Raw genomic sequence first — 15,657 nt, forward strand, 5'->3', positions numbered from 1 at the left:
CACTTTTCCATCTTTTTAAAAACTTTACCGGTCACCAGTTAGCTTCAGTCAGGTAACATGCCTGAGCATAGTAGCATAGCTGTGATCCCCCAAGCCGAATCTGGGCCAAAATTTACAGACACCCACGCATGCAGTGGGGAAGAAGGACAACTTTAACAACCTCTCGAAAGAGGGAAAGCCCACACACCACTGGCCAGGCCTTCTATCCAGATGAAGCTGATGAAGGGTTTGGAGGGGAAGCCGTATGAGGAGCGGCTAAAGTCACTGGGTTTGTCCAGCCTGGAGAAGAGGAGACTGAGGGGAGAGCTCATGGGGCTACAGCTTCCTCACAAGGGGAGGAGGAGGGGCAGGTGCTGAACTCTTCTCTCTGGTGACCAGTGACAGAACCCGAGGGAACGGGAACGGCATGAAGATGTGCCGGGGAGGTTTAGGTTGGACATGAGGAAAAGGTTCTTCCCCCAGGGGGTGGCGGAGCACTGGAACAGGCTCCCCAGGGAGGTGTCACGGCCCCAAGCCTGACAGGGTTCAAGAAGAGACTGGACAAGCCCTCAGACACATGGTGAGAACTGCGGGGTTGTCCTGTGCAGGGACAGGAGTTGGACTCGACGATCCTTGTGGGTCCAACGCGGGACGTTCTATGGTCCAGACAAGAGGGCGGCCATTTGGGCACGGGCTGAGAGCACCTCGAGCTCCCGTGGGGCTGGTAGGAAGCCTTCAGGCAGAGTGCGGGCTGGGGAAGCGCAGGGCCTCGGGAAGCGGTGGGTGCGCGCACTGGGTGACAGACGCCGCCGAGCACCCAGTGCCGCCGCGGGGCGGCAGCGGCGGGAGCAGCCCCGCCAACCGCCTGGAGGGAAGGCGGGGCGAGGGGGCGGAGCTTCCCGGGGCGGGGCTTATCGGGGCGGGGCTTCCGCCCGCGGTCGCGCTGCCTCCTGGCGGGAGCGGGACAAGCTCTGGCCTCACGTAGGTGGTGGGCGGGGCGTGGTCCCGAAAGGGGTGTGGCGAGGCGGGGCGGGGCGGGGCGCCGGGGCCGGGGCAGCGGGCGGGGCGGGCGGCGCGGCGGGGGGAAGGGCGGGGCGCAGCGTGGCGAGGGGCGTGGCGCGGGCGGCCGTTGGCCGTGTGGCGCGGTGGGGCAGCCTCCTTCCGGGGCAGGCACACAAACACCGCGGGCCGCGAGGGGCGGGGGTCGGCGCGGCGGCGGCGGCGGCGGTGGTGGCGGCGCGGGCGGGCGGGAAGCGGCGGGGGCAGCGGGGCCGCCCCGCCTCCTTTCGACGCTGCGGTCGGCGGCCGGCGCAGGACAATGGAAGAGGCGGCAGCGACGGCGGCAGCAGCAGCAGCAGCGGCGGCGGGGGGGCCCTGCCCGACGGATCAAACCGGGGCGCCCTGCCCGACGGATCGACCGGGGGCGGCGGCGCTGAGCGGGGAGAACGAGGCCGAGAGCCGGCAGGGCCCGGCGGAGCGCGGCGGGGAGGTGGCCCCGCTCAACCTGTTGGACACTTGCGGCGTGTGCGGGCAGCCCATCCAGAGCCGGCGGCCCAAGCTGCTGCCCTGCCTGCACACGGTGTGCCTGCGCTGCCTGCCGCGGCCCGAGCGCTACCTCATGCTGCCCCCCGTCGTCCACCCCTCGGCCGCCGGCACCCCCAGGGAACCGCAGCCGCCGGCGGCCCCCTCCGCGCCCGTCTCTTCGCCGGCCACGCTGAACTGCACGCCCGGTAAGTGGCCCTCCTGCCGCCGACCCTTTCCCTCCGCCTGGCCGCCGTGCTTGGGACCGCAGCCCTCTCCACCCCGCGCCCCCGTCCCCTGTCCCCTCGGAGGCTTGTGTGTCGCGACAGACATAGGGGGCGGGGAGCCATCGCGACGGGAGCTTGGGAAGCCCCGGGTGCCGTGGGTGGGGTGCAGGTGCCGGGCTGCCGGGGGGACACGGACCCGTCGGGGCGGGCCGTGCTCGCTGCTCGCCAGCGCCAAAGCTGGTGAGGGGATTGTGGTTTGGTTGTGTGTATGTGTGGTTATTGTATTTGTTTTTTTTAATTTTTAAATTTCCCATTTCGGAAGGGAAGGCAGTAATTTACTTTGCCAGGACCTCTCAGCGTGGATAGAGAGGAGCGACGGGAGCCGTCCCCCCACTCCCCCCCGCTGCGGGCCGTGGGTTCGAGGCCCGCGGCCGGACGGGACGCTGCCCTCGGTGGGCGCCGGGCGGATCTTTGCGCCCAGGAGGGTTTGCTGTCGCCTCTTGCCGGCGGAAAACCTTAGCGCGGAGTGTTAGGAAGGCAGGAAAACGTAGCGAGGAAAGAGTTTTTTTTTTTTTTTTTTTTTTTTTTGGTGGTGATGTTTCCAGGCTGCAGTTTGGAGCTCACCTGGAGGGAAGCCCTGCAGGTGTCATCCATCCTCTACACACGGCGCTGTGCCGGAGCGGTAACAAGTGCGGACAAGCAATAGCACTCGTCCATGTGACAGGCAGCCAGCGTGGGCCCTGTAATGTATTAATGTGAAACTTTAATTGCCGCGCTGGAGAGAGAATGCCGTGAGGAAGTTTTGGTAAGCGCCTGTATTGACATAGTAGCTCGTGTCAATGCTGCAGAAGATGTGCAATGAATTCCAACAATATGAAAGTACTTTCCTAATGTGTTTGGTTTTTTTCCTAGCCCTCTTATGTCTAGTGGGTCACTTAATTTTGTTAAAGGCAACTTCATCTTAGAAGAAGGTGCAAACAAGCAATGTCTAGTGGAAACAGTTGAAGATCCTGCAGGATTTTGAATAGGAAAGAGGAAGTGTGTTGGAAATGGAGCCTCTCTATAGGCATTAGTGGAGGTTCTGTTTATTAGGCTGTGTAGTGGCCGCTTAAGTGAAAAATTCTATGTGAAGAGGTAGTAACTCCAGACTGACCATTCTTAAGCAAGTATTGGCTGTTTTCCTTTAAATGCATTTAGGAAACCTTTACCATCATGCCAGCAGTTCTGCCCAGAAAGATTACAACTTGAACATGCAAATGTTTGCAGCAATTTGTAAAGGAACACTCTCTTGAGAGAAAGGTGTATTTGGGACAAGTGAAGAGGCGGCCTTGCTTCAGAATATTTGAGAAATTCCTGAGTATGTTATTAACAGGATATATGGAGCCTCTTCATCTACACGGATGTCTCTTAGTGTATTCATTTAGTCTTTAATTTTAGCATGTAATTTACGTAGTAGTCAGACTGCCTAGTCAGAAGGTCCAGAATGGGAAAATCTGTGAAACCTAAAGCCAGTATATTTAAGACTAGTTAATCCAGGAGATGTTATTGGTAGTACGTCCACGGGTAGAACTGTGAGGTTCTGCATGGGAGGAACAGAAGAGGTGCGAACCTTGGTGTAGAGTATTGCAAGACAAGATACTTGAGAATGAGAAAGGGGGCAGAGATGCAGCTAGCTCAGGAGTTGTAGCATAGGCTAAGAGGCAATGTACTCATCATCTTACGGGTTTTGAGGTCATGAACAGCATAGCTCAATTCCCAGATGTTTTGTTTAAATATAGCAGAAATAGTGGTCTGTAGTTGAGTATGAAATGAGATGCTTTGTAAAAATGCGAAGATAAGTGCTATTCAAACATCTGCTTGAGAGGACAAATTGGAGATGAAATAATGAATTGTAGCAACAGTAAACGTGTAGGTCTATGCCCTGCTTTTGACTATGTGAGTTGATTCTGTAGGAATGAATTGCACAGTCTATATTCCTTCTCATTCTGCAAATCTACAGACGTTATTTTTACCTTGTCGACTTTTCTTTCAAGTTATTTTCATGCTTCCACACTACCATTCATTGTCCAATAGGAAGAAGAAACTTGTAGAGGTCTCACAGCCTCCTTGACACATTTTTTATGTCTTTTCTTGTCATTGTTTTGGCCAATTAAAATGACAATGGCTGTATACTAGCTAGCTAAGGCCTAACTTGATATGCATAGGCTGCTCTGTTTTCCAACTGATATAGAATGTTGTAAAGTTAAGTTAGGATTGCAAAAAAAGAAAGTGTCAGTGTCTAAAGCTGATTATATTAAAGAACGATGTTATGGTTGGAGGAGTTCTTAAATTCTCAGAAGTTGGAAAGAAGGACAAAACAGTGCAAATCCATCACCTCTTCTCGTAGTACGTTTTGCAAAATGTTCGAGGAGTGATCTGAAGAGTATAAGTTTATGAAGCTGGATAGTAAATGCCTCTCATGATGTAAGTTACGAGATTATTGTGACTACACTGAAGAAATAAACAGCAAGGAAGCTATTTGTGCTGGAATGAATGCCCTTGGTAAGGAACACAATAGAATTACAAATTATGAAAAGCTCCTGAAAGATAAGCAGACAGACTGCTGGTGCACATGTGCTGAGCAGAAACACGTTGCACAAAAAAGAAACCTGAAGAAAGATTGGTAGCAGGGAGCCTGTTTTGAACAAAGGAGGAGATTTGATTTCAGAAGTGCTTTGCTGAGCCAGCCTTGAGATGAAGTGTTGTGCTAATATCCAAATTAGTTGAGAAGCAGGTAGCTAAAGAGGAACTGAGTTTCAAGTATAATCTGGATATGCTTTTTGTCTTCAGGAAACTGTTTCCAAGCAGAAACAGTCCTTTGCTTTGCTAGAACAACGCATGCATTCAACTTCATCATATAGACAAGTTTACTTGGGAGGATGTTGGCTCTCCTTCTGTAAAGATACTAACAACTGGTAAAGGCGTGCTGTGGAAAACAAAAACAAAAAACCAAACCAAACAAACATAACCCCCAAACTTTCAAGTTTAAGGATGTAGAGTGAATTAAGAATCTTGGTGTTGCTCACTTGAATACAAGGTTCAGCATTGATAATGGCAAAGACAGGTGTCAAGACATGCAAAGGACTTTCCTGTGGTGGATGTTAATCAGTATTCCTACTGCAAAGGTAGCCTGGTGGCAAGGCATATCATCAAGTTAGTCCTTAGCTAGCTAGCTAAGCTAGTATACAGGCATTGTTTTGTCCCATTAAAATGACAATGACAACATACTCTATCCTGCTATGTGCATTCAATTTTGAAATTATTTATATAGAAAAGAAAACCTGGATTTCCTGATCTCTGTCCCATTCTTGAGGTTTAAGGTGTTGCAGAATCAGCTGTGTGTCAGACTTCAATGGTTTTAGCACTGGATAACTCACTGCTTGTTTTCTGAATGTTCAATGACAACTTATTTGATGTAGGTGATATTTTTTGTTGTTGCATTGCCAAAAAAAGGGTTACCAGGCACAGAACATTATGAACTGTGGGGCATGCTGCAAGAATTGTTCTGTAAATGTGATACTGGCTTGTGAGCAAGTGTCTACAGACGCTGCTGCTAAATATCTTGGCTAACTTCATGTGTTCTTCCTTTTTGTTTGTCAAATGGCCATTCTTTACTGTTTGATTATGTGAGTTGTAACTGGTGCATGCAAGAAGGCTGTTATTAGAAATCCACCATTCACCCAAATTTTGTGCTGGGTGGTGTTTCAATGACCAGTTGAGTAGTAGCCTATTCTTAATTAAAGGACAGCGTTTGTAATTTGGGGAATATATGGACATCATAGTACTTTTGTAGAATTTTTAAATGTAAAAGAGACACATGAATACTGCAAAGTTATAGATTGAGATTCTATTTCTTTTCAAAACTACTTAAGTTGCAGATATCCTTGTTTGTTTGTCATCAGACTGTACATGAAATAGTTTGGGAACTGGTGGGGAACAACTTGTGAATGGAAATGCGTAGCATAGTTTTATGCAGGTATCACGATTAAATCATGCTAGTGTCAATACAAAAATAGTAGAGGAAAAATTGTTTTTTTATGTCAATCTGTAGACAAGCCTACCAGCAAACAAATCTGTATGAAGCTGCTAAAAGCATGTAATGTTTGGACACTCCCTGGATATAAATTCTTGGGGAGTGTCCAGACTAACAAGTCAAATACATTCAATACTTGCTGTTAATTAAGGAATAAATACTTCAGAGTTACTAAACAAGGATTTCAGTGATGTTCATGTTTCATATTTCAGCTTATTAATGTCCAGAAATATTTGTTGACCAATGCGATTTGGAGGTTTGTAAGGAATGGAATGAAGACCTAACCCTTGATATCCCCTCTGCTGTTTTATTATGTCCCACAGTCAGTCCTTATCAAGATAGCTTTAAGCTCTTTCAGACTCTCTTCTGATCTTGATATCTGGACTTTGCAATGTCATCACTTCATTTGACCTTGAAAATACAGCTTTTAAAATTAACTTAAGTTTTTCTTGTTGCTCTGTATGTAACATTATTTCCCTCTCAGTTTGATAACAATTAGGATCCTTATTAGTTAGTTTGAAGGATATAATAGCTTCATTTGAGCTTTGTTATGTTGAAGATCAATTTTTCTTCCAGGTCTCAGTAGTCTAAGACGACTTAAGATTTTTTTTTTTTAAATCTGCTTGCTACGTATGATTATTTCCATTTCATCTTCGCCACTTGCTTAAAGTGAATTCTCTCCATCTTGGCTGTTACAAGGAGTGCATATTTTATTTGTGTGGGTATACACTCGCACTTGAAAATACATGGTTGCATCTATTCATCCTTTCACAAGTCTTAGTTCTTGATGGCACCACAGCAGAAGTGAATTATTTAACCTGTAACAAACTTGAAGAGATTTAGGAGTGCTGATATTTGAAAATAATATATGTTATAGGAATATGTATAGGAAAGATATGCCTACTTTTCATACTGTGTTTGATGTGTGCTTACTTTGAATTGAAAACTCTGGAGCCTCAGATATTGCATATGTGAAAAGCATTTAGCATTGTTACAGGTAAAATATAATATTATTGTTTTAATAGCCTGTAATGGACGAACCTGTTGGATAAAAAGTCATGAAAATAGTAAAAACTTTAATCAATAAACTATCTAGAAAAGGTTCTTATTTTTCTAATTATAATGCCCTTCTTTTAGAAAAAAGGTATGGTCTCAATATACATGTGATGGGATATGATACTAATTGTACAAGTGTAATTTGAAGTAGAGGATATATTTGTCAAAGACTCCTGCATTCTTTTCCACCAGGAATTCCACAAAAAAAATCTGTTAGACATACCTATCCAGCCTTTATTGAGGTGGACAACTACATGATGCTGAAAGAAGTTCTAATCACACTTGTTCCAATATCTGATTAATATAAGCATATAATATATGCTTATTATATTACATATGTCCACACAGTAGTATTTCGAGGGCAAGTTAGATGCTTTTACATTCTTGCTTTTTTTCACTCGTAGAAAGCAGGAGATTGAAAAGATGAAGCCATCAGAAACATCAGATGAGTGTTAAACCAACTGCAGTGATTTAGTCAGGCTAATTTGAATTAAAAGCCTTTTACAAGTTAGGCTGTAGGAGTTATCGCAATAGCTGAACCGTTGTGTGAAACTTTTTTTTAATGGAGATTTAAATCCTCAGAGGCCAACCTAGCTCTGTTCCGATCCAAAATCAGCTTGTAATATCTCTGGTAAGCAATTAGTACTTTTACTAATGGAGAGGAATCCTAGACCATACGGTAACAGGAGAGGAAAAATATACTAATATATTAAAGTGTCAGATGTGTATCTAGTTGAAAGTATACTGGGTTGTTTTTAATGCATATCATAGAGATACATCTTAAGAAAATTATTTGCCTGAAGAACAAAGGAAAAATAATGGCATGGATGTTAATTAAGAGGCAAGTCGAGGAAGGGGTGTGTGCTTTGTGGGAAGTGTGCTGAAGAGCTGGTAGGCCGCGCAGCAGGCTTTGAGGGTGGCCTGCTGACTTACAGGCCTACTACAAAGTGGCCACGTTCACTCAACTTTGCCCAGTTTTTTAAATTTAACAAAGGAATTTTGTTGGAACTCTTGATTCTGAATGTGGTGGTGTTTAAAGAAGCTGATCTCTTGCGCAGGAAATGCTTTTATGCCAGTTTGTGCAAGTTGCTGTAGTTGGAATTTCCATATTATTTAGTGGAATTTCCCAGTAACAGTGAACTTGTGTAGCTGGTATTTTGCCCATCACGTCTAATCTAAAAAACAAGACAGGGGAAAACCAGAAAGAATTTTAAGTGAAGTTTAATCTGACTGCATTTCAGTATGAATAATGGACTGCTTACGAAAAATCTGTTAATTCTGAAATTGGAAATTTAGAGTTTTAAAATATTTTTCCAAGATGATGAAATACTTTAATGCGGTAATTTTCACTGGTTTCCTAACAATAATATGCTGGTCAGGCAGGGTACTTCAGGTGAATATGGCCCTGTAGCTTGCATTGTGGACCTATGCAGATGTGAGCTGTGAATACTAGTAAAGTATCCCACTGGACTTAATATCTCTTATCTGTTGTAACAGTTTAATGATACTGTTTTATTTGTCTAATTTAAAGGCCACAGAAAATATTGTTTTAATAGAAAAATTCCAGTGGTGCTGTTAATTTTTACTACAGCAATTAGGTAGCTATGGAGTAATTTACTGTCTAAACTATGTACTTGCAGCTCAAATGTGCTTTGAAGATCTCAGTGTCATAGTTGAGCTGACTAAATATCTACTTTTTTGTTTCTAGTGGCCAGAGAGAATATATAAAACATAAATATTTACCATCAAAGAAAGCGTGAAACAGTTGTGTGAGGTAAATAAGAAAATGACACCATTCTGGGCAAGAAACAGTCTTGTAAAGTCAGGTATGAAACCAAAGGTTGAGCAAAAGAATGCTCCTAATTACTTGATACTGTCTCTCCAGTGCTTCAAGTATATGCTTATTTGAAGCTTTTTATGTGGGAGAGAATTGTGTATTACCTTGCATACATTACTAACTTGTGATGGAGGACTGATGTTAAACAAACTTTCTAGTTATTTTTCAAGCTTATTAGTGGGCTATGGGAAAAGGGAAGACAGTAAGCAAGGTTTCAGCTGCTTGAATTGCATTTAGATGTTTTGAGGGCCCTTGTTTCTAGCATGGATTTGGGTCACAGGCACATCCTCATTTTAAAAAAGAAATCTGCAACTCGGGTGCTAAACCCTGCACAAGTGGGGAGTACACGGACAAGAGAACTGAGCCACTTGCTTTCTGACTGTAGAAAGATTCCCGCTTCTAATGAATAAGTTAGTTGCCACAGGCAACTTTTTATTTTTAAATGGTGAGTTCCCCTTTGTGCTGTAGTCTCTCAAGTGAATATTTTGCATTTGAATAAAACAAGACTGTAGCTGAAATACCCTTTGAACTAAAATGATTACCTAATCTGAAAAGTGCCTGTATATTTTCACAGCGAGCTGACACATCTGTCGTACTGTACATAGTAAAAAAGAAACGGGACTATTTTTACATAAACGTTGACTTGGAAAACCCTGTGTATTTTCTAGGATGCCTACTTGAGATCAGGAAGCATGTAATAAACTTAAAGATCGCTTAATCTCCTTCTTTCATTTCTAGGCATCTGCTGCACAGTCACAACATGGTTAAGGATGTGTGGAGTTGAAGTTTGTTGAACTAACACTGTAAGCCAGCCTAACAGAAGATTGTTAGGCTTAGGCAGCTGCTGAACTTGCTGTGTCAGGATACTTCTAAAACTGATGCTGGTTAGGGGAGGGAATGCTGGCAGCTGTGCAGGGAATGAGTAGGTGGGAAGACAGAGCGGTAGAGAGCTGCAGCAATCTGCTGGGGCTGGAGAATAAAGCATTTTAAAGTGGGCGCCAGGTTGTGATTTTAAGTGCAAGGTATAGACTGGGAGACAGTCCTCTATCTCTTTCTTCTTAGAAATGGTCTTATAGCTGGGACCAGATACAATTTAGAAGCAAAGCCACAGTTTATGGTACCTCATATTTCTTCTAGATTATTATCACTGCTGTTTAAACTCAATGGGGCCAAAATAATCATTCTAGAAGCTGTTTTGGCAAGATAAAGACGACTTTACGGGCATCCCAAAAGGATTGAACAGACAGTCCTCTTCCCTCCATTCCACTCTTTGTGCAAGAGCTGTAGTCTGGGTTCTTTAAGAAGCTAAATGCTAATCTTGCATCCTTTTAAAGTCGATTTAGCAACAGTATTATTGTATTGTGTTCCAATCTGATTGTATTAATTGTGTGAGGTTTTTTTTTCTTTTCTCTGCTCCCAGTTCCATTGGGATGAGATCAGATTTAATAAGGTTTTCTTTGGCTGCCTTTTGACTGATGTAAATTATTGAGAATATAGTGTAGGTGCTATGAGCTGCAGGATGCCTGACATCAAGCCTTTGCCAGAATAGCTCTTGTTCTGCCTTAAAGTTGTGGTGGTTTGGTTTTTTTATTTGACATTATGCCAGCCAAGTAAGTTAAGAAGCACATGGTTGGACCCTTGCGAATATTCCTTAAAAATAAAGTAGGAATAGAAGTGCAATCCTAGTTCATTCCCAAACTAGTATCGGAGGTGAACTTTCCAGAACTTTATTATCTAAACTAGTATATAATCAGTTCTTTCAGGCAGTATAGCACAACAAGGTGGAAATAGATCAAATGACTCTAAAGGATGGGTAAATGGCACTTCTGAAGAGCAGTTTTGGTCAAAGATTCATTTCCCTAAGCTTCATTCTTAGTATGGAGAGAGTCATGCTGGAAAGTGCCTTTGAAGGAGCTCTTCTCTGGTTTTGGGAAAATGAGGGAAACCATAGGAAGACTTAATTTCTTCAGTGGGTGTGGATGTTCACATCGGCCAAAAGGGTCTGGCTCCTGATTCAGTTATCTACTGCAGATTACAGCAAGAGAAGATATCAAGAGAGATGAATGGGAACACAACTAGCATCACTGCTGCCTCTAGCCTGCTGCTTTCTGAGAGCTGTAGGGCAGCTCTTTGAAATCACTGTTCTTACTTGATCAGTTAGTGCATCCTTTCAAGCCAGAAGAAATATGTTTTATTAATTACATTCAGTAATTTTTATATTAATGCAATGTCAGAAGGAAAAATACTGCATCTTAATGCTGGTTCTTGGAGGCTGTGTAGTCTGTGGCTCCCACAATGCACATACTGCTCCAGCTTTATAGTCTTAAAGTTATATGGGAACTGGAAAAAGCTGGTTACCTTGCTTTTTGAATCCTTACAGCAGTGCTGTGAGATACTGGGCACGTATAAGAGAGGAATATAAAGTGAGTTGGATTTTTATTCCTGTACATCTACACCCAAAAGCGCAATGCTTGTAACTTGCGGATAACTTGGAGGATATTTTCCTCTTTAATTACTGGTTTTATTGGAGGGATTCTTGCAATTGAATCGGATGTCCAAAACTTTATAATGGATGTAGTTACGGGAAAGCAGTGGATGTTTTTAAGGTATGATTTATCTGACATGTGTGTAGACATCTGCTTTTAGGATGAGACCACTCATGACCTAACTTTATTGCCTAGGTCTGCATTGACTATGAAGGGAACTTTGTGTAAATCAACATTTAAATGAACCCTACTGTAGATATTTAAGTTTGGCAACACAACAAAGAAACTTTATCCATCTTTCAAGTGGAAAGTTTAACTTTATGGAGTTACTTTGGCGTAACAAATCAGTATTATTTCTGTGCTGCCATTAAGAGTTACTTTTTCTTAGATGCAAAAATTCTGCATGTGACAAGCTGTAGTATTAAACAGCTTTAGAATGTAACAAGTAGTCAGAATAGACTGGAATTTGGAATCTTGGTGGTATTTTGCTCAAATAAATTAAATGTGTTACATATTTTTTTTATTCTGATAATAACGTCTCGCACAGCACTCAGACATATCTGATGGAAACTGCAGGAAATAAAAAGTATCTTTTTTTGCCTTATTGACGACACTTATCAGAGTGGGAATTTTAATCAAATATTGTGTCTTTCATTGTCTCTGTCCCCATCAACAGCAAGCCTTAAAAAAAATATCTGGAAATCCTGAAAATATTACCAGGTTAATAAGACTTAATTTCAGCACAGATAAAAATATACCTTCATAAATATTCAGAATTTATTGATAAATACATATTAAATTGTTTCTTACTGTTGGGGATCTAGGTTCTGGGTGTTGTACTTCTGGTAAATGTGCTATTATAGTTATTGAAGAGGCAAGAATTAGAAAATTTTTTTCTTTTTTTTTTTTTTAGTATCAGTCTGCCCTTTTTCTTCTCTCAACCCCTTCACCAAACAAAATGACCTAAACAAAGGCAGAACCTTTTATTCTAAATTAGCAAATTATTTCTATGTACTTTTGAACATCTGTTCCCTGCATATACAATTTACGGATAAAGTTGATGGAGTCTTCTGTTATAGATTACAAGGATGTAACAAATATATTTTGAGATAGTTTGAAGGAACATAGTAGAGGTATTGATGACTTCTGAACTCTGTCCTCGAGGAGAACTTCAGAATAGGTATGTGTATAGCAGAATACAGATGGATGCAGCAAACACTGCAGTTAACAAGTTGATTGCTCTGAATATTGAAACTGAAGTGATTTGAACCTATTTTTATTTGGAGCTACAGACAGCAGTTTGTTTGGGTACTACATAAGAGATGTTCTGTGTGCCTCACTTATATTTTCCACCAGGAATTCGAAGTCACAATAGCAAAGGTATGTGGGACAGAGTAGATAGGTAAGTTGGGATGCAGCTGTCCAAGCTGGAATATCTTATGCTGCTTCTGAATATCTGGGATGCCTGTGACATTCCAAAAAGGGCTTTCAGATGTGCCGCACAATCCACAGGAGACGTGTTTCCTTCTGGCATAGCAGTTGGGAGCCAGGCAAGATCTCCTCTTCAAATTAGGTCCGTCTGGTGAGGTACCTGAGTTGCTCCCCTGAGGATTGTGGCTTGGAAAATGAGGGCCAAGAGGAGAGTTTCCCAAGTCCTGATAGGTAGTTTCCAGTGATGGAGCAGTGATCATATTGAGAATGGGAGGAGACTTGTGAGAGAACAGATTGCAAGGGTGCATCTGAGGAATCAAAGGAGGGAGGGAAGAACATGATCTGGCCCAAGGCCTTGAATAGCATTAGCGTTCCTGTTTTGGATGACATTTCTCCTGAAATACTCTGACTAAAGCCTGTTACCTACTGTTGTTCCTGCTGCTGCTTCCAACGCGATTCCCTTAATGTGGTCTGCAAAATGCTGTTTCAGTAGAATATATTAATTTAGACAGCATTAAACCCACTTTAAAAATGTTAGCAACTTGAAAAATTAAATATTAGTCTGCTCAGAACACAAGAATATCACTGAATCTTAAAAATCCTGGGATCTTGTATGCTTGAATTCACTACGTCTAAGTTGGAAATACTTGACAATCTTGGGACTTGAAAGAATATATTTTAATTTTGATGACAGAAATGCTCATCACAGTCAGCAGTGACAATTGGCCTAATTGTTGGCAGCTTCTGCCTTGTCACTTAAGTGTGTTCATTGCAAGGCAGTGGGTTTTTTTTATTCATAATCTTGTACTTAAATATTATCTATCCTACAATAACAGTATTTCCCTTTGTTACCATTATGACACTTTGTATAAATGTGTTGTTGAAGGAAATGCATTGGACGGTGTTGGATGTGAACATAAACTCTCCCTTCAGAATTGCTCGAGGTACTCAGAAGCTGCTGGAGAGTCAACCCTTGCAAAATTAACGACTTATGAAATCTAATATGCGATATTCGAAATGTTTGAAGATTGGGCACGTTTAGCAAAAACAATGAACCATTTCACAGAGCAGCTGAAATATTTTAATTCAGCTCTGCAGTGTTTTCCAAGAAAGTCAATGCACTGCAGCATAAAACCGGCCTGTAACACTCTTCCAGAGGGGGGATTACAGCTAGTAGTCTCTGTCTAGTTCTCATCTATTTATATTTTAAAGGGTGGTAGATAAGTTTATTAAAATCTGGATGCTTTATCTGCTAGATTCATGGTTGCTTTGAATGTTTATATTTTGGCAGTAGGTGCAGGTTTCCCCTTGAGATGTGCGTGCTTGTTGGTTTAACCTATCTCCCCTCCACTAGCAGCAGCAGGCTGTCAGAACTAGATAGGAGCAGCTTTTTCTGGAACAAACCAGTTTGAAGAAGTTGCCAATTTTGCAGCACCACTATAGGCTTAATGAGAAGCAAGAGGAAAGCATTAATTATTTTCAGAATTGATTCTGATGTTATTGCACATGATATCATCACTTGAATTAAGTTTTCTAAGTGTTTGCTTTTAACAGAAAAACATGACCTGTGTAAATATACCCAGCTCACCCTCAATCCCATGCATTTTAAAGAAGAACCTCGCAAATATCAATGGTGTCCATAAACACAGCGAGAAAAGATTCTGTAGGTCACAATTAAAATGCCCTAATTTTCTGTTTAGTTAGGCTAAAAATCTTAGAGCTGGCACTGTGTTCCGTTTCTAACATACCTTTAATGTTAACTAGCCTGTCCATTTTCTAAAAAATTTAACTATGTGTGACTCGCTATTAGTATTTTTTTATTCTGAAATCTGTATAATTAAAATTTCAAACAAGACTCCTATGAAAGTGAGGAAAATTGCCTTATGCAAACCTAATTAATTTATTCTGTAATGACTGTCATTTTAGGGAAAATTAGTTTTAGAGCTTCCAAGCTCTCTGTTTAATGAAGAGAGCTCCCTTTCACAAAACTGGTATTTCTGTGACTGATCTGTGCTGAAGAAAGGGGACCCTTATGCCCTCCTTTTTTAGTAAAACACTTTGCATCTACAAACAAAAATAGCCTTTTGGATCTACAAATAATGATCCAGTGGCTTTATTAAGTTGTCCCTGAAACTGGTTCACTACAGTGAAAACGCTAAAACTGGGGCAAATCAGAGCAGTCTCCTCTTGTTTTCTCAGGATGCTTAGTAGTGTGGAACGTCCTCCCGGGAAGTTGAGAACTGAGTTGGAAATAATACAGTATATGCCGTAAGTCCATTCTGCTGAATGGCTTGAGGTGACATTGTTGTGGATGCAGTGCGTAACTTGTGAAGAAGAGTAAGAATGTGCTGTGGTTTTCCCCCGTGTTTCTAAAATACAGCCTTGCATTCCTTGAAGAGGTCTGTGCACATTGCGAGCCTGTAGCCAGTGAGAACTGTTACAGTGGAAACCAGCTCTTCTGTCCCAGCACAACCCCATTTAATTCACATCATATTCCCTGATCCAGCTCATTGCATGGCAGCATAAATCCTTGTGTTGTCACGAGAGAGAAATGAATGGACTGGGGAGCCAGTGTTGTTAGTTTTGTTAGCAATGTGTGTGGCATCCGGCCCTGGTTCATGCAAATTCTGAATCATAGGATCATTTTGGTTGGAAGAGACCCTCAAGATCGAGTCCAACTGCTAACCTAAGAGTCACCAAACCATGTCCCTAAGAAGGTCATCTATGCAATGTAGGTTCTATGAATGAAGGTTCCATGGCTGCTTGATTTTTATATGAATGGATCCTGTTGCTAAAAATGGGTGAAGGTCTTCCCCTCTACTCTTCCTGCTCAATAGCCACATGGTTTTGATCCAGCTTATTATATAGCTGCATGAACAACTATCCTGGCACAAAAGAGCAGATGAAAATGTGGTATCTTATCACTTATCATCCTCATGATAGTCATGATGGTGATTGTGTGTCTTTTGTTTTGTTTAAAACAAGACCAGTTCTCTTTTAGTGAATTTTCCTTTCAGCTAAGTTCTTCTAAGTAACTGCACTTTTGTG

General features: G+C 42.3%; 1 protein-coding gene across 2 annotated transcripts in view; it reads left to right on the forward strand.

Moving 5' to 3' along the window:
• Positions 1-1,256: 1,256 nt before the first annotated feature.
• Positions 1,257-15,657, forward strand: part of TRIM24 (tripartite motif containing 24) — a 60,504-nt gene continuing 46,103 nt past the window's right edge. For both annotated transcript variants that reach the window (XM_065633093.1, XM_065633103.1), the window contains exon 1: positions 1,257-1,709. In XM_065633093.1, the coding sequence (XP_065489165.1) occupies positions 1,298-1,709 (412 nt within the window). In that variant the 5' untranslated portion in view covers positions 1,257-1,297. The remainder of the gene's footprint in view (positions 1,710-15,657) is intronic.

The sequence above is a fragment of the Caloenas nicobarica genome, chromosome 1 (assembly GCF_036013445.1).
Source record: "Caloenas nicobarica isolate bCalNic1 chromosome 1, bCalNic1.hap1, whole genome shotgun sequence".
Lineage (NCBI taxonomy): Eukaryota > Metazoa > Chordata > Aves > Columbiformes > Columbidae > Caloenas > Caloenas nicobarica.